At 40.3% G+C, this 19420-nt stretch overlaps 1 protein-coding gene across 1 annotated transcript in view; it reads left to right on the forward strand.

Moving 5' to 3' along the window:
- LOC122800469 (hepatitis A virus cellular receptor 1 homolog) overlaps positions 1–19420 on the forward strand; it is a gene marked incomplete in the record, with an annotated part of 335499 nt that overhangs the window by 167082 nt on the left and 148997 nt on the right. The window contains 1 exon segment of the mRNA XM_044069913.1: positions 548–619. Within this exon segment, the coding sequence (XP_043925848.1) occupies positions 548–619 (72 nt within the window).

Genomic DNA, 19420 nt, shown 5'->3' on the forward strand with positions numbered 1-19420 from the left:
ATATGGGACTGAGCTTCTGTTTATGTTTCCAACATATAGGATCACAGTGTATAGCAGATCAGAGTAATAAAGAAATAAAATTGAAGCAAGCTGGCTTAGTCACAGATATTTAAACATTTACATTCTTCTGACTCACTGAGCCATGTATCAGATGTATAATGACATTGGAAGATTTTTTTGTCTGTCACAGACATTATCAGAGATTTTTTTCCTTACACCCCCACTTAAAACCGAGACTAGGACCAAATTTGTCAACAAAACAGAAACAGAGAAGAATTTACCGTATCCACTTACCATATACCTTAGGCACATATATTGTGGTTTACAGATAAATGTTATTACAATGCCATTTTGGAAGCAGCTGTTTATCTTAGCCCTGCAGTTAAACTTTCCATCAGTTGTTTCACTCACTGAAGCTAAATAGGAACTCTTTGCATACCATGTAGTGAGGCAAATTTCCCTTAATGTTTTGCAGTCAGTTTTCTGATAAGTGAAATATGAAGTACTGAAGATTTCTTAAATTTTCTTTAACATTTTATTTTGTCAGTGACTACAACCTCTTTTCCGAGTTTGGAAACAACAACCGCTGTGGAAATTAAAGAATTCACACACATAAAAGGTAAAATGCATATAATTACAGATGATGTTGCTGATTTAATGTAAATGGCATAAACTGTATGATCTACTACAAAAGTATTAAAATGCACTGCTCTGTATTTACAGACTATGATATTTTGACTTAATTTGGATTCTGTTAGAAAATCTTAAAACTTAAAACTCCTTTGCATACTATACATTTTTATGCAACACTATAAAAAGTACATGAGAAATATATCATATTTTTCAATATGTATATATATATATATATATATATATATATATATATATATATATATATATATACATATATGTGTGTGTGTGTGTGTGTGTGTGTGTGTGTGTGTGTGTGTGTGTGTGTGTGTGTGTGTGTGTGTGTGTGTGTGTGTGTGTGTGTATTATGCATGTGTATTATCTCTCTCTCTCTCTCTACATATATATATATATATATATATATATATATATATATATATATATATATATATATATATACATATGGATATACATGGATCTACTACTAATAGTTGATCCATGGAAATAGCAACATGCTACGTTGCCATGTTACAGTGCATGCTTCAAGGCTATTCCTTCGAACAAGCAAAGAAAAGTACTGTTTTTTGCAGGGGAAAGTCCTCCTGCACCCCCACACTCCATGGTAATTACATATATACTAACTCTGAGATAACACAAAGAACATATCCTCCTACCACTGTGAGTGTCTGTCTCTTACACCTCATATATTTTAATATGTTGTCTAATGTGGGTCTAAAATATACATGTTGACTATCAGCAATTTTTATTTATGCCAGGAAGCATCTATCTATCTATATGTCTTATTTATGTCACAAGCAAAATTTAGGTCTTTTACTCTAGTAGTTCTGATTCTGTTTAGCTTGCTGATGGGTAAAAGCTTCATCAACACTGGGTCCAGAGATGACTTGTAGGCCAGGCAAAGATCATCTCAAAGAAGTCTGTATGATACTGAATAAAGAGACAGAGGTTTGAGGTCACCAGTGTAAGATATTGTATTTACTCTCTGTATTCTTTCCTGTATTTTTTTGTAAGGAACCTTTGTGGCCATTCTGTTTGCTGCATGTGTCTGGTCAGGTACATATCAAAGAGTGTATTATTCTCTATGATGGGTCTGATGAGGGCTGAGTAAAGTGGTATGATGACCTCTCTGGACCTAGATGCCATGCCCTTGCTTGTATGTTGAGCAGCATAAAGGGATTTTCTTGATACCTTGGACACATGCAAGTTGAAAGCTAGGCTACTATCTACATGAGTTCTCAGACTATTGAATCAGCTTTGACTGTTTTATTGATGAAGTTGTTACTCAGGGTGGTTGAGTTCCCAAAAGATACTATAATACATTTCTTTTTTGGTATTGAGCTTTAAGCCATGGCTTTGCCATCAAATGTTTGTCTGTGTTAAACCTTCCTGAAGGGTGTTCTTGTCTTTTTTGGGGGGATTCAGTGACTGCTCCCAGTTTGCAATCATCTGTGAACTTGGTTAGCCAGAGACCTTTGACACTGGCTTTGACATCTGAGCAGTAGATGCCAAAGGGGAGTGAGCCTATAAGAGACCTGGGGGAGTCCACTGATGACTGGCATCTGTGGAAGTGGCCTCACTGATTCTGACCTCCTGGGTCCTATCAGTCAGCCAGCTAGTGATTCAGCATGTTATAAAGGGGTTTACCTAAATGGGGTATACCTAGTTCTGTAAGTTTGTTGACAATGTTTAAGTGGGGTATTGTATCAAATGCATTAGCCAGATCTAGGTAGACAGCATGCACAATTTACACCTCATCCATTACCTTAGGGACCTTTTCAAAGTAGTATACCAGGTTCATTAAGTATGACCTTCCTTTGACAAGGCCAAACTGTGATGGATCCAGTGTGTGTCCTTGTTAATAATTTCCATGATAATTCTTTCCGTGGTTTTGCAAATAAGACTAGTCAGACTAATTGGTCTGTAGTTTCCAGGATCAGTTAAAGATCATCCCACACGAATGGGATGATTGTCACTGTCCTCCATTCATAAGGGATAAAGCCTGTTTTAGGACTATAGTAAAATAATGACTCCAGGGGTCCAGATAAGTCATATTTTAGACTGTTTTAGACTGTTCCAGAGGCATCCTGGGATGCATGTGCCCATTGAGGCTGGAATCTTGGTTGTAGCAGGTACAGCTCACATGTGCTCCCTAGTTATAATCAGAGGGGTTATGTTTGAGGGTTGTTTTGGAGGATGGTTGGGATCAGAGGTAGAGTTAAAGACTAAAGTTCGAACTGAATTTGTCTTCTAACAAGTTTGCTGTATCTGCAGGCTAGGTGAATGTGGCATCATTAAACACCAGTTCTGCACATTGTTGTGTACTGCCTGTTATGATGTGAGATAGTGCCAGCTGTACCAGGGAGAGTAGGGCAGTGCATGTGTAATATATAACAGCATAGCCATCTGGAGTTTTGTAAAGAATTATATGTCATTTGAATAGCAAACTGATTTGTACAGATGCTTGTGTTAAAAATGCATTTGTAAAGCTGCCTGTGTTAAGAATAAATCAACAGTGGGTATTGCTGGACAGTAAAGAAATACACATATATGTCAGGCTGTATTGTTGTAATTGCTGAAATATTTATATTTTAACAGAGGATACTAGAAGGAAAGGGGTTAAACTCAGCCTAGCTAACCTTAAGAAAAATAGCCTGAAATTAAATGACTTGGTTTAGGCTGTAAAGATTTTATCTCACAGGTCTGAATGCAGCCAGAGACGCAATGCCTGTGAAAAACCTTGCTGCAGGAAGAGTAGAAGTGCTGGAATTTGTTATAACTTCCAGATGCTGTATTAAGCCTTAGCAATGTTCTATGCGTGCATTGTAACACATCTGTGCTAAATCCTGACTCTTTTCCTAGTGAGAGAGTAGTGTGGGAACCACAGAGTCAGGTGAACAGATGTGATGTCATTCTGTAGTCAGCACTGAAATTGTATTTAGATACTAGTGAGAGATGTGACAGAAGCACTCAGCACTTTCTTATTAGACCTGACAACTTCATCTTGCCTTGCTCTTGCAAGTAAGTAAGGAACAGTAATTCTTCTGTCAATTGAGAAAACATAGTAAGATTAGTTAAATGTTGTTTTTCTGGTATCTGTCTGAGTCTTCCCATTGGTGTTTTTTTAATATTTCCTGTGATTGAAACACTGGTGTTTATTGTTAATAGATATTCAGTACTTTTATGTTTTCAGTTTTATTATTTATTATTAAATATATCTATACCTTTCATTGTGGCTGGTCTTTTAGAATATATTTAACCTTTGAGAGTAATTAGATTTATATAGTGGCACTGTGGCTCCACATTCCTGAAAGTCTTGCCACTTGGTCAAACATTACCATTTGTATAAATATTAATTTTACTAATAGTAATTGCGTACCCTGGTAAGTACCTTAAAGTAGCTGGCTGGTGGTAATGAATCTGCTTTATAGTCTGTTTGGAGGTGACAAAGTGAGTAAGCTCTCCCAGCCTTTCCTAGGTGTGTGTGTGTGTGTGTGTGTGTGTGTGTGTGTGTGTGTGTGTGTGTGTGTGTGTGTGTGTGTGTGTGTGTGTGTGTGTGAAAATTAAATCTCAGACAGAGTGTGTGTGTCAGCTACTTTGAACAGGGACACTGACAACACTGATTTTACAGAGAGAGTGGTGGAGGACTTCACTTGGAACACCTGGCTAAGGGCTTAACTCTATAATTGTGTCAGTGAGGAGTCTTATTTTGGGCCTGGAAAGGTAGCCTAGCCCCAGGACTGGAGTGTGCCTTCCCCGTGTGCTCTTAAAAGAAATTGTACTTGGTCCAGACAGCTGCCTCTGAAAATACTGTGCGTGTCTATTATTTTTCTCAGTAAATGTTCTCCATGGGTGTAAGTGGTGATGATAGATGCTCCATGATCACTGGCCTAGAGGAGGGATGTCACACTGCTCAGGAGGTTTCTGACATAGATGAAGAAGGTCTTATGGTTATCTTTCACCTGGGAGACTATCTTAACCTGAAAGTTGGCTATGCTTGACCTAATTAGCCCTCTTAGTTGCCTGTTTAGTTTAATGAGTAAGCTTTTATCTTTACAGAAATTACCATTCTTGATTTTTGCCGTAATTCTTTTTCCATTGGTTGTATATCCTGTTTAATTTGGGATGTCACTAGGGTGGTTTGTTTTTGAAGCTAGTCCTGTGCTTACTTCTAGTAGGTACAGCAGCCTCTATACAGCCATTAACATGGCTGTATAGAGTTTCTGAGAGCAATTCAGCATAGGCTAGTGTGTTCTAGGGGATTGAAGGGACATTACATTATATTTTGAAAAAACAAAAACATTACTTAATAAAAAGTAATTTGCCTTGTAAGAGTTCCTAACTGTTACTGCTTTTAATTGGATTACAGAGTTGATTCTGATTTTGAATTAGACAGCTCTATGATCTGATCTTACCAGGAAGGATGAGATATTGGTGGGGGGGGGGGCAACATTCTCCTGTATCTGTGAGCATGAGGTCCAGTATGCTGGAGCCTTTGTTGGGTATATTCACTATTTGGTCAAGGGTGTTTGTATTTAAGAAGTCTAGGAATCTCTGTGCCTGTAGATTTGAGGCCATGTAGGATTTCCACTCTACAGAATGTTAAGTCTCCCATGAGTAGGGCTTTAGTTTGGATAGTAACTATGTCCAGTAGGTCCAAGTAAGCATTTTGAGGTTATTAGGATATGGTGGGTAACCTATAGCTGACTAGGATATGGCATGGGATTTTTATGGTGATCGGTACATAGAAGAGCTCTGGCACATCATCCTATTTGACCACCATAGAGGTAAGCTTGTTACTGATGTATATCGAGATGCCTCCACCTTTAGCCCTTGTCTGTTACTGGTCTAAAAATGTGGAAGGCACTGAAACCTTGGGGTACTCTCTGTCATTTTAATATTGCACAAAGCGATTATCAGTTATTATAGTATATAAAAAGCACTTTGTGGTTCCTCATTTAGGTCTTCTTAAGCAGTTTAGTTGCAAATTCTTATTTAGAGCAGTAACTGACAAATGTATAGACAGTCATATAAGTATTTATATGTGAAAGAGTGGCTAGTACACCTATTGGCTTTCCTCCATTACTAGCTCTGTTAATAAAAGACCTAGATATTACAAATAGGTATTTCTATTTTCCAGAACTTAATGATCACAATCTGAATTATCAGAGATCTGAGATGTCTTTCTTAGATTGCTTATAGTTTGGACTATAGAAGCTATAGTCCCATTGTTCTGTGGACATCTAAGACTTGCAGTAGTGTGTACAAATTCCCACTGTTCCACAAGTGCACTGTGTCTGAGGCTTATGTATTGCAGCCTATTATTTGATCCTATTTCATTGTGTATGTCATTATGTCTTGTAAGTATAGTATTTTAGTATTAGGATAATGTTATGAGTTGCACCATCACACAGTAGATTATTGTATACGTATATAATATATTATATATTGCGTATTTTCACTAGCAATCCAGACAAAGAAGATAATGTATGTGCTGTTATAGTAAAATAAACCTACTCTCCTTTTTATCCAATAATGTATTTTATGTAGTAGCACTTCCCCTTTTCAGTTTTGATTTCTGACCATATTCTAGAAATGCCACCGTTAAGCCATATGTAAAACCTGCTCAGACATTTTAGGCCAGTAAAGAGCATTGTGCCCACTTTTCTTACATTTGGTAACCCCCAGACATGACTCATAGATTTTATGTAAAATAGTATCACACAATAATAGTTTTGTTATTTTAAGCATTAAGTCCTGAACACACAAAAACTCATGATGGTAAGCAGAGTAATGGATTTAATGATTTAACATCATCTGGGGCTCATTCATAGTTATATGTTCCAGCGCCTGTATTTTATTGTATTCTTTTGCACTTTCTTAGCTGTGCTCTGTTTTTTTTTTTTTTTTTTTTTTTTTTCAATATACGTAGTCGATTAAGACATGGATCCATAGAACTTATAAATTTTTCTCTATTAAGTATTCATTCTGCTCTTACAAGTAATATGCTAGCTATATGCATCACTTTATTTGTGTTTTACTCAGCTTCAGGATCATACTTCTGTAAACTCAGTAACACTCTTTGAAGTGTAGATGGTGTGCTATAAGATAATTTTTTGAGTATGTTGTACATAAGTGCATGATCTAACTCCACAGTAACAAAGCTATCATAGCTATAATTATGAACATTTTGACAGCCACAAGCAGTGGGTAATATATCTTTCTCTTTTTGATCACATAGAGTTCAATCATCTTTCAAAGTCCTTGACCCATATGTTGCTTGTCCACCATTCTGCAGCAGAATTGCTTCAAGCCATTATTAATTATCATCTACTTGAAGTATAACTGGCTTTGACCCATCACAGAGTGTCAAAAAGGTACCTTGGTGATCATTTGTATAACATTTCAAAACTTCAGTATTATTCTTATAACCAAAATGAAACATCATAATTCTGTATCAGTTTCCTAAGTGATACTTTTTACAGCTGACACATTAGCAATTGACATGGAGAGCTACAGCACCATGTCAAGGAATAATATAAGATGATGGAACATTATCTGGTGTATCTGGTAAATGAAATGCAAAATTGAATTTTATGCTAGGTGCTAATCAAGGATCTTAACAAAGTCAGATGGAGAGACCACAAGCAGTCCATTTTTAATACATACGTAGAAAGGTGTAGATTTATTTTTTATCATTTTACAGAAGTATTTCACTTGCTTCCCATATCAATGATCAAAACATAACTGGTTGCAAAAACATTCCCTGAACACAAACGATCAGTTGACTTACTGTTCTCTGACTAATTATTGCTGAGCTCTGACAGCATTTGCTTTTGGAATGGAGTTATTAATTTAAGGTTTGTTTAAGGTTTGTTTACTTCTATTTTTTATCTTTACTTTTATATTGCTTTTTGTTTTATGTTTTTTTTTTGTTCTTTTTGGAGTTTTAAGAGATCTTGTCTAGGGTTTGTTAGGAAAGAATTATTTTGCAGACAGTGAATAAAATCCAGCTAACTAGTGGGAGGAACTGAGAAATAAGATTCCAGAGTTACTACAAGTATTAGTGGCATCTTTAGTTGTTGTGCTGCATGACTTGCTGTTCTCTTCCTAAGTATTGCTGATCTCTGTCGGCTTTTGATTTTTCCGCCCACCAGGCATACTCCTTGTGAAGGCTGCCAGCATAGCCAGATAGAATTTTATAGATAATTCTATCATTTCTAAATATTAATGTAAGGCACAGGCTTGTTGTTTTAAATGAAAAAAAAAAAAAACTACTGTTAGATATGGAACTGCAAAAAATGTAACAACAGTGCACTCACTGGCAGAAAGCTGACCAAGTAAAGCATTGTGTGACCTTTGATCTAAATACGGTGCCGAAATGTCTAAATGAAGACATTCTTTCTATTGTTTTAACCAAGAGTTAAATTGCTAGATTTAAACATGCAAATGTATTTTTATTGCTCTGCTTCCTGACCAGCTGCAAGATAACAAAAGGAGATGTTAAGAATGGAAATGTAGTTTCTGTTAGCCTGGAAACCCAGGAAGTGTGAAGAATGATGTAATGTGAACCAGGAATGCGATTTTAAAAACAAAGAGAATCAGAGAGCACTAAGCATTTTTGTTTGGACTATCCAACTCCTCAGCACTGTCTTGCTCTATATGTAAGTTTATCTTAGACTTGTGTTTTCTCTTAGAAATAGCTAGAAACTAAAAAGATTAGACTAAGTGTTCTTCTGTGATGTTAGAACTGTACTACTGAATTATTTTAAGCATTTCTCTGTGATCTCTGACTCTTGACTAGCACTGTGTAGTAAAAAGTATTGTCTTGTGTTTTTAATTATTTATTAAATATTTTTAAACCCTTTTAACTGTGTCTCTTTTATGTAGAGATAATTTAAGCTCTAGAGTACATTGCATGTATATAGTGATCCTGTACCAAGCCACTCTAATAAGCCTTGACTGTTTAGTTGCACTTACCAACTGGATAATAATATTGCACAGTAATAATTGGATACCCTTTTAAGGGCCTGTGGGTAGCTGATAAATATTAGCTGGGTGGAGGCAGTGATTTCTGCTGTATAGTCTGGGTAAAAGGGCCACAACTGGAGAACCTGTGCCAGCCTTCCCCAGGAGTGTCTGTGTGGTTGTATAAACTCTTATCTCAAAGTGAGTGTGTGTCAGCTACTTGGGCAGGGACACGAAGCACTGGTTGGACAGAGAGGTTGCTGGAGGTTTTAGCTTGCCCATTAGGCTGAGATCTAGACCCTATAGCTGTGCCAGTGGGGAGTCTTATTGGGGACCTGGAGAGCAAGGGAGTGACCAGCCCCTGACTGACTGTGATTGCTTTGTGCTCTTAATGGAAATTGCACTTTACTGTGTGCATTTATTATCCTTTCCTCCTATATGAGATGTCCCTCACTGGTGTTAGTGGTGAGCATTGAGGCTCCTTGCTTGCTGGGCCAGGGCACTGATGTCACATATTAATTGGTGGCAGTGGTGGGATATCCACATCACATATTAATTTGGTTGGCAAATACTAATTGGCTTGTACTGGTGTGGGTAGAGTGAATTCCTGTAGCTTGTGTACAGTGAGCTTTGAAGGTGTTTTGTACTCTAAACCAGCCACACTGTGAATACTCAGAGTTCAGATCACAATTGTTTTATTTCTTTTGTTAGCTTAGTATGTCAGGGTGAGCAGGCAACATGTCAGCAGAGGAGTATGGAAAGCTGACAAGGAACCAGCTGGCGGAGATGTGCCAGGCTAGGAGACTGGTACATGGAAACCTGACTAAGGCAGACCTGATTGCAGCCTTGGTTACAGCTGCATCAGAAAACAACAACCAGGAGGGCAATTGGACTGGCAGTGGAGATATAATACCCTCGGGGGATGGACAGCTCAACCTTTCTGCAGAGGACTTAAAAATCCATCTGGAGCTAAAGAGACTTGAGTTGGAGGCCAGGCATTTGGAGACAGAAGCTGAGGAAAAGGAGCAGCAGAGGTGGCATGAGAGGAAAATGCTGATTATTCGCCAGAGTCATGGAGGTAATGGGGAAGGGAGTAAATGGACTTCAGAAGCACAAAAGATCAGTAAATGTCTTCTGCAATTTAAACAATGGGATAATTTTGATAGTTTCATTGATATGTTTGAGAGGGTTTACAAACAGTATAGTATTGACCAAAAGCTCTGGGTATGGTTCCTGACACCCTTACTCCATGGTAAAGCTGTAACTGTTTTGTCAAAAATGTCTGATATTACATGTTTTGATTATACTGCTGTTAAAAATCACTTGTTAGAATTGCTGAAGCTAACACCTGAAATGTATAGGAAAATGTTTCCTGAGCATAGACGGAAGGCAAATGAAAGAGTATGTGAATATGTTGCTGAACTGGACATTTATTTCCATAGGTGGGGAGTGGATGTCAGGTCACCACTTTTGAAGGAATGGCAGACCTTTTGGTGAGGGAACAAGCCTTTAGTACTTTGCCTGAGGACATGAGGGTCTGGTTAGCTGATAGACAATGTGCACAGGAAGGGGACCCCCAATACTGCTCATGGGTCTAAAGGAACCCATGTTGGGCAGTACAGACTGCCTCAGCTGAATTTGCCAGTAGCAGGGGAAGCCACTAGTCCAGGTACACATCTAAGAGCTAGGGTTAAATGTTTGAATGCAACCAGTGGGGCCATGGGGTATATAAGTGTCCATGGAGGCAAGGTGGGGAACAAAAGGTAAGAGAGCCAGTAAGTGGGAAAGGCAAAATGCCAATAGTAGGTTGTCTTAAGACTACAGGGGTACTGAACTACCACCCTGCAGATGTGCTGATAGGGAAGGATTTGGATGAGGCAGTACTATGTGCTTATGCAGTTACACGCAGTCAGGCTAGGAGACAAGCATGTGGGTCTGGTGGCCTGGGGAAGACCCAGACAGACTACATACTTGCAGCCAGGACTGGTGAGGTGGTTACTTCAGGGAGGGAGCTACTCTGTAGCAGTGAGACTGAATATAAGCTACAGCTGCTTGCGGGTACTGATGGTCCCTTGGACAGAGTGATTGCAAAGGTAGAGGTAAGAAGTAGTACCCATGCTGACAGTGAGGCACCAGTGTCAGAGGATGCCAGACTTCCTGTGGAAGGGAAGCTGGGAAGGATTACAAGGAGAGAGTTGAGACAGGCTCAGCTCTCAGACCCTACATTGCAAAGCCTGAGGCAGGTAGCTAGGGAGGCACCTGATTCTCAGGGAAAGGGGGAATCTGTATACTGGGACAAAGGGTTACTATACAGAGAGTGGACCCCTGAGGGAGGGCTAGAAGGTGATAGAGTACAGCAGTTAGTAGTGCCTACAGCCTACCATCTGGTGCTTCTAGCCTTAGCCCATGATATTCCCTTTGCATGTCATATGGGCATAAAATGCACAAAAAGGCATATTATGCAAAACTTCTATTGGCCTGGAATTGCCAGAGATGGCACAGGGACTGCAGGACCTGTGAGCAGTGCCAAAAAGTAGGAAAGGTAGGAGACAAGGTGAGAGTTCCTTTGATGCCTTTGCCTGTGATTGAGGAGCCATTTCAGAGGGTAGCTATGGATATTGTAGGTCCTCTGAGTACCCCATGTTTCACAAGGAAAAAGTATATCCTAGTGGTAGTGGATTATGCTACACGATACCCTGAGGCAGTGGCTTTGTCCTCCATTCAGCCAGAGAAGGTGGCAAATGCTTTGTTAGAGATTTTCAGCAGGGTAGGTTTCCCAAAAGAAATATTGACTGACAGAGGTGCCAATTTCATGTCAGACCTGCTGGCTTATCTGTGGAAGTTTTGTGGTGTGAAGCACGTGAAGACCACCCCCTACCATCACCAGACTAATGGTCTTGTTGAGAGGTTAAACTCTACAATCAAGTCAATGCTACAGGCATTTGCAGATCAGTTTAAGAGGGAGTGGGACAAATATTTGCCCCATCTGTTGTTTGCTTACAGAGAGGTTCTCCAGGAATCCACAGGCTTTTAGCCCTTTGAGTTGCTGTATGGGCATAGGGTGAGGGGACCTCTAGATTTAATTCAAGATGAGTGGGAAGGTGAGTGTGAGTCTCAAAAGGAGTCTGTTGTGACATACATCCTAAACCTCAGGACAAGGGTTAGGGAACTCATGGGCTTGGCCCAGGAGAACCTGGCAGAAGCCCAACAACAGAAAAAGGTGTGGTATGACAGAAATGCTCAAGCTAGAGAGTATGCTGTGGGGAAGTAGGTAATGATTCTCTTTACTGTCAGACACAACAAGCTGCAAGCAGCTTGGGAGGGACCCTACAAGGTGGTAAGAAAGGTAAGTGATGTTAACTACATGGTGGAACTGCTAGGCAGAAGGCAGGAGCACAAATTGTGCCATGTTAACATGATGAAACCTTACCATGATAGGGAGGTCCTTGTGCTGAGCATTTGCAGTGGATTGCAGGAGGAGTCTGAGGGAGATATGGGGTTTTGTTATCTTCAGTGAGGCCCATGCTGACACTTCAGTAGAAGGGGTAGCAATGTCCCAGCAGCTATTTCCTACCCAGGTTCAAGAAATCCAAAAATTGTTGAAGGAATTTGGGGGCATGTGCATTGGGAAGCCAGGTTGCACCCACCTGGGGCAGCACCAGCTGAATACAGGACCCAGAAGGTCTATCAGGCAGGCCCCTTATAGAGTGCTGAGAGAGTCAAACAGACTCTGAGTGAGGAGGCACAGGAGATGTTGGAACAAGGGGTGATTAAGGAGTCCAATAGTCCCCAGGCCTCCTCAGTCGTGCTGGTGCCAAAGAAGGATGGCAGCACCAGGTTTTGTGTTGACTATAGGAAATTAAATAGTCACACAGAGTCAGATGCTTACACCATGCCTAGGACAGATGAGGCCCTTGAGCAGCTGGGTGGGGCTAAGTATCTTACAACCATTGATCTTACCAAGGGTTACTGGCAGGTGCCCTTGACTCCCAGTGCTAGAGAGACATCAGCCTTTGTGACTCCTTTTGGCTTGTATGAGTTCACAAAGATGCCCTTTGGGATGAAGAATTCCCCAGCAACTTTCCAGAGGCTGGTAGAGCATATCCTGGCTGGGGCAGGGGGGTTTGCCCTTGCTTACCTAGATGATATTGCCATCTACAGCCATTCCTGGCCAGAGCACTTTCAGCATGTCAGGGAGGTGCTGGGCAGACTGCAGAGGGCAAGGTTGACCATTAGGCCGAACAAATGTCAGGTGGGTATGGCAGAGGTTTCCTACCTAGGACATAGAGTGGGAATGGTAAGATACGGCCAGAACCTGCCAAAGTGGAAGCCATTCAGGCATGGCCGGCAACTGTTACTAAAAAGCAGGTGAGGGCATTTATAGAGACAGCAGGGTACTACAGAAAGTTCGTCCCCAGTTATAGTATCATAACTGCTCCCTTCACAGACCTGACAAGGAAGAACAAGCCAGATAAGATAGTGTGGACCTCAGCATGTGAGCAGGTATTCCATAAGCTTAAAGAACCTTTAGGAGGACCCCCTGTGTTAGCCAGTCCAGTTTACAGCAATAATTTGTTGTGCAGGTGGATGCTTCAAACCATGAGGTGGGGGCTGTACTCAGCCAGATTTCTTCAGAGGAGGAAGAGCACCCAGTGGTTTATCTCAGTCATAGGCTCCAACCCAGGGAGGAATGCTATGTAGCTGTAGAAAAGGAATGTCTAGTCTAGTGTGGGCACTGCAGAAACTTCAGCCTTATCTGTATGGAAGGAAATTCACTGTTATGACAGATCACAACCCTCTAACATGGTTAAACAGAGCCAGCCAGCAAAATGCCAAGTTGCTAAGATGGAGCCAAGGGTTGAAAGTATATGATATGTCCATGCAGCACCGCAGTGGGATTAGCAATGCCAATGCAGATGGGTCTCAAGACAGGGAATGGGGTAAGGTATACTCAGATAGACCTAACCCTCTCAAGCAGTGTTTCTCAAGGGTCACTTGAAAAACTTGCTTGAGTTCTCCAGTGGAGGGGGGGATGTGAAGGCTGCCAGCCTAGCCAGATAGAATTTTATAGATAATTCTACCATTTGTAAATATTAATGTAAGGCACAGGCTTTTTGCATTAAATGGAAAGAAAACTGCTGTTAGATGTGGAACTGCAAAAATGCAACAACAGTGCACTCTGCTGGCAGAAAGATGACAAAGTAAAGCATGTTGTGACCTTTTCATCTAAACATGGTGCTGAAATGTCTAAATGAAGACATTTTTTCTATTGTTTTAACCAAGAGTTAAATTGCTAGTTTTAAACATGCAAATGTATTTTATTGCTCTGCTTCCTGACAAGCTGCAAGATAACAAAAAGAGATGCTAAGAATGGAAATGTAGTTTCTATTACCTGGAACCCAGGGAAGTGTGAAGAATGATGTAATGTGAACCAAGAATGTGATTTTAAAAACAGAGAGAATCGGAGAGCATTAAGCATTTTTGTCTGGACTATCCAACTCCACAGCACTCTCTTGCTCTATATGTAAGTTTATCTTAGACTTGTTTTTTCTCTTAGAAATAGCTAGAAACTAAAAAGATTAGATTAATTGTTTTTCTGTGATGTCAGAACTGCACTACTGAATTATTTTAAGTATTTCTCTGTGACCTCTGAACTCTTGACTAGCACTGTGTAGTAAAAAGTATTGTCTTGTGTTTTTAATTATTTATTATTAAATATTTATAAACCCTTTTAACTGTGGCTGTTTTATGTAGGGATCCTGTACCAAGTCACTCTAATAAGCCTTGACTGTTTAGTTATACTACCAACTGGATAATAATATTGCACTTTACTGTGTGTATTTGTTATCCTTTCCTCCTATATGAGACACCCCTCACTGGTGTTAGTGGTGAGGATTGAGGGTCCTTAATTGCTGGCCAGGGCACAGGTGTCACATTCCTGTTGTGCTTTTAAACTTGGTGGCTTTTGAACTGCCTGCCTACTATAGCATCCCCCCTTCTGAGATGAGAACCTCCACCCTTCTGAACTGAGAATTACTGGTGAAGGTTTATTGTGCCTGTTATACTAATTGTCTTTGTTCTGGTTTAAGCACTTGGGCTCAAAACAGTTATTTTACATTAGGAAGATTTGTGGTCCACATTCTTGTGGCAGGAAAGGATAGTTTATGCCCTTCTGAGCTGTGAATTGCTGGTGTAAGTCTTATTGTACCTTTATTTGATTAGCTAGAAGTCTAGCTTGATTAAAATTTGAATCTCTATGCCTGAGGCATTTGGCAACATTTGCAATAATGCTACTTGAGAAGAAAAGTGTTGCTGGTCTCTAATAAACTTTACAAAAGCTAAGACTTACATTGCCATAGCAATTGTTTTGGCACATGTTTTTGCTGCATTAATTGAGTGTTTCTTTGTTGTTTATCTGCACTTTCTGGCCTTTTTTTACAGTCTTTAGCTAGAAATGCCTTGGTATCACTTTAGTGAGTGTGGACCTGAGTCATTTTCTGGAGAGGGCTTGTGTAAAGAGAGGAAGAGTGTGCTGTTTTTGATTGCCCACAGGGCATTGTTTCTGTTTTTTTTGTCAAATCCTCCTCTGCTATTTAAGCATCGCAATTGCACAATGCTTGGCTCATAACCTACGAGCAAGCTAAGACTTGACTTACCATATCCACTGTTTCAGCACTTTTGTCCTTATTGCTTTGTCACAGTTGCATTAATTGAATGTTTCTGTGTTGAATATTTGAACTTTTTGACCTTTTTACAGTTTTAGTTGGAACTGCTGCTCTCTGTGCAGTGACACCTAGCAGTGATCTGTATAGATGCTAACATCTTGCAATGTAATTCCCCCTTGTAATCTGTGTAGAAGTTGATCTCTCAAAGTGTAAGTTTCCCTTAAAATACTCACTGCCTAGACAGAGTTTTTTTAACTACTAGAGCATCTAGTTTGTGCATAGCTGAGCATTATTCATCAAGAACCTTGTGTTATTGACCTATTCAATATTAAAAATTTCCCTCACTCCTCCCTAGTAGATCAGCAGCCATGGATATTTCCTTCTGGTTCTCTTTGTGACCAGTCTGGATGAGATGGGTATTCTGAGGCATTGTAGCAATTACCTCATGTATACTGACAACCCACTTATTCTTAAGTATGCATGAAATGTAAACACAATCTAATGCTGGAGGCAAAATTGTCAGACAACCAAAACTAATCCTATACAGGCTGTCAGTGACAAGTGCACCATTCCCACTGGACAGGGTAAAGACCATAAAAAGACTATAGACATAAAACTACTTATGTTGAGGCACTAAGAGGTAACCTTCATAGAACACTAAGACCTTCTGCATAGCACAATCAAAAAAAGGTCCTCAGCCACTGTATAAATACTCCATTAAAACACCACCCACAGCTACACATAGTAACACTGTATCAATGCCTCGACTGTTAAGTCCTTAAGAGAAACTGGTGCACAACCAAATTTCCTGGTCATTGGTAATTCTATAGGGAGGCTAACTGATGTCCCCCAGACCAGACTGAGTAACGAGAGAATCATAGTTAGCTGCCTTTCTGGTGCTAGGATTTATCAAGTCACACAGGAACTCAGTCATTGGACCACAGGTACCAGTATGACTCTGTCATATTTCATGAGGGTGTTAATGACCTGAGATGTACCTCCCTTGACTATATAAGGTAGACATGATCAAGCTCACTGATTATGTGTCTCAGATAGGTATGAGCCTAGCACTGAGCAACATGCTACCTTCCCCAGGGACGATGGCATGTGACAAACACAAATTATTGATTTTAACAATTGGCTTAGGTTCTGTTGTCAGTCCAAGGGGTATAATATTTAATGGCTTGGGAGGACATGGTTGACAGACCACACTGCTTTTCCAGGGAAGGTCTGCACTTATCTCCTTCAGGGTTTTGGATATTAGCAAAGACATTTTCCACCCCACCAACAGTGCCTTTTTTTAGGCAATGCCAATCTGATCCTGACTTAACTGAACCTACAAAGGAATATCTGAAGGTGTTACTGCACAATGCTAGAAGTCTTAACTAGACATGTCACTCCCTGCAAGCCTTCCTTTCCCTGGAGAGTGCAGACATCTGTATAATAATGGAGACATAGTGTAAAGCCATGTGCCTTTTAGACTTTTAGACTTTTTACTGCACAGCAGGAAACTAAAGGTGGAGGAGTCTCAGTCTGTATTACCCACACTAGCTAAAGTATATGACCCGATGGAACACATAGCTGTGCAACTGACTATAAACAGGATCTCATACCATATCCTTGCAACCTATAGGTCCTCTCCATGTCCCAGGAAACCCATACTGCCTATCTCAATGTACTAGAGTCCCTCACCATTCAACACAATACAATTATCTTTGGGGATCAAAATACTACTCTATAGACTGTTTCCTACACCACTTCTAATGCACAAACCCAGAGAGTCCTAAACTTCAGTAATAACAACATCATGGGACAGTTGGTCTATTCTTCTATCATGAGTGCAAACATCATTGACCCTGTACTCACAAACATCAGGGAAGGATGCCCTCACCCAATGTAATGTTCTTGCTTGTCAGATCTGACAATAAGGCAGTATTTCTTGAAATAAAAATTAAATCTTGGAACCCAGCAAAATCAAAAACCTTAAGGAACTATTCCAAATCTAACTTCTCTCTACTAACTGACACCTTGGCTAAATTCCAAGCCCCCCCCCCCAAACCTGGTTAACACCATAGCATATGCTGAGCTATTTACAAAATCCCTCTACAACCATATTGATAGCTGTGTATAGCAAGCTATGCCCACTCATATTAAGAATATCATAAGCTCAAAAAAGAAGCCATGCTGATGGAATCATAATATCAATCAGTTATACGACAAAAGAAAAAAAATGTTGCCAAGCATAGGAGGAGCAATACTCAACATAATAAAAGAAAAAAACCTGGCCAATCTAAACAGGCAGCTAAGAGGGTTAAGGAACACCTCAAAGGCTACATTTGAAGAAAATATAGCTTCTCAGGGAAAGAACAGCCACAATGTTTTCTACAGCTGCTATGTCCATAACCTCAAGGGAAATACACATCAATGCCCAGAACTTATTTTAAGTGGCATTACCCACTCTGAACCAGAGGCCATTGCCAACTTTTGACTGAGAGGTTCAGCTCAAATTTCTCCCACTATTCCTCCACTGATATTCTAAAGGATACATCGCATTCTACAGGTAATCAAGCACTGCCCAAGGCTAAAAGTACTGCATTAATGGGCCCAGATAACATCTTGGGATGCTTACTAGATAGCATAAAAGATGGCCTCTTTGGTCCACTTGAACCACTTTTCAACTGGAGCCTACAGTCAAGTTTTGTGCCAAGGAATGGAAGATGGCTACAGTCATTCCGCTGCACAAAAGAGGTCCAACCATTGGCCTGGGTAACTACAGGCCCATAATATTGACCAACTTCATATGTGAAACCATGGAAAGAATCATCTTGGACATGATAAATGAGGACATTGGTAATCTGCAAATGCTGGACCGTTCATAGTTTGGCTTTGTTAAAGGAAGGTCATGACTATTAAAACTGATGGACTTCTTTGGGAGGGTCACCAAAGCAATGGATGATGGCAAGACTGCACACACAGCTTACCTTGACCTGACCAAGGCTTAAGTTACAACGCCCCACTCAGGCATTATAGATAAGCTCATTAGATTAGGTATAAACCCTTTTATCACCCAATGGATAGTCAGCTGGCTCACTGATAGAACCAAAGAGGTCAAAATAGGTGGAGACAACTCTAGCAAGAGGCCAGTCACTAGCATAGTCCCCCCTGGGCTTGGTACTGGGCCTACTCCTTTTTGACATATATTTCTCTGAAGTGGAAGCAAACACTGAAGGTGTATGACTGACTAAGCTTGCAGATAATTGCAAGCTGGGGGTTATCACTGACTCCCTGCAGACACTAGGATTCTTCAAGAAGGCCTATCTCTGACTAACAAATGGTGCCAAAGCCATGGTCTTAAACTCAATGCTAGGGAATGCATAATTGTACCTTTTGGAAAGTCAGCCATCCTGGCTTTGATAATATGCCCTTAAGAGTTGACACAGTGGTGAGGGATCTGGGTATGCACATAATCAGTAGCCTTATCATCGACTACTGTATGGCCACAGTGATGAGGAAATCCTTTTATGTTGCACAACTTATAAGTAAGGATATGGCATATAGGTCCAAAGAGGTCATAATCCCACTCTACTCTGCCTTTATCTGACCAATCTTAAAGTACAGTGCTCCCTTCGGTATGCACCTGACCAAGCATATGCAGCAACTAGAGTGACCACAGAGGTTCCTTACAAAAAAAAAAAAATACAAGGAGTAACAAACCTGTCTTATACAAAGCACCTAGAAGCCCTTTCTCTCTACTCAGTCTGCTATAGATTGCTGAGGGGCAATCTATGTCTGGCTTAGAAGGCAACTGCAAACCCCACACTTATGAATCTCCTGCATAGTCATAAGTAAAACATTAGCAGAAATACAAGGTCTAAAAACCTGAACATCTTTTGGTGACTTAACTAGAAAATGCTGGAGAGGCAGATATGTGTCCCATCCCCATGAAGCTGAATTCATCTATTACCCAATTTAAGTGCAACCTAGACCAGTGGATGGGGAACAGGACATTTCACCTGACCTGGCACTCATGTCCCTTAAGGACAGATGTAGCTTATAAATGCCTGGCCTTCAATGTTCATTTTCTATACAGGTCATCATTATTCTTTCCGGAAAATTGGGATAGGCTTAGAAAGGCCACC

The sequence above is a fragment of the Protopterus annectens genome, chromosome 4.part0, assembly GCF_019279795.1.
Source record: "Protopterus annectens isolate FY-2018-M chromosome 4.part0, PAN1.0, whole genome shotgun sequence".
Classification (NCBI taxonomy): Eukaryota; Metazoa; Chordata; order Ceratodontiformes; family Protopteridae; genus Protopterus; species Protopterus annectens.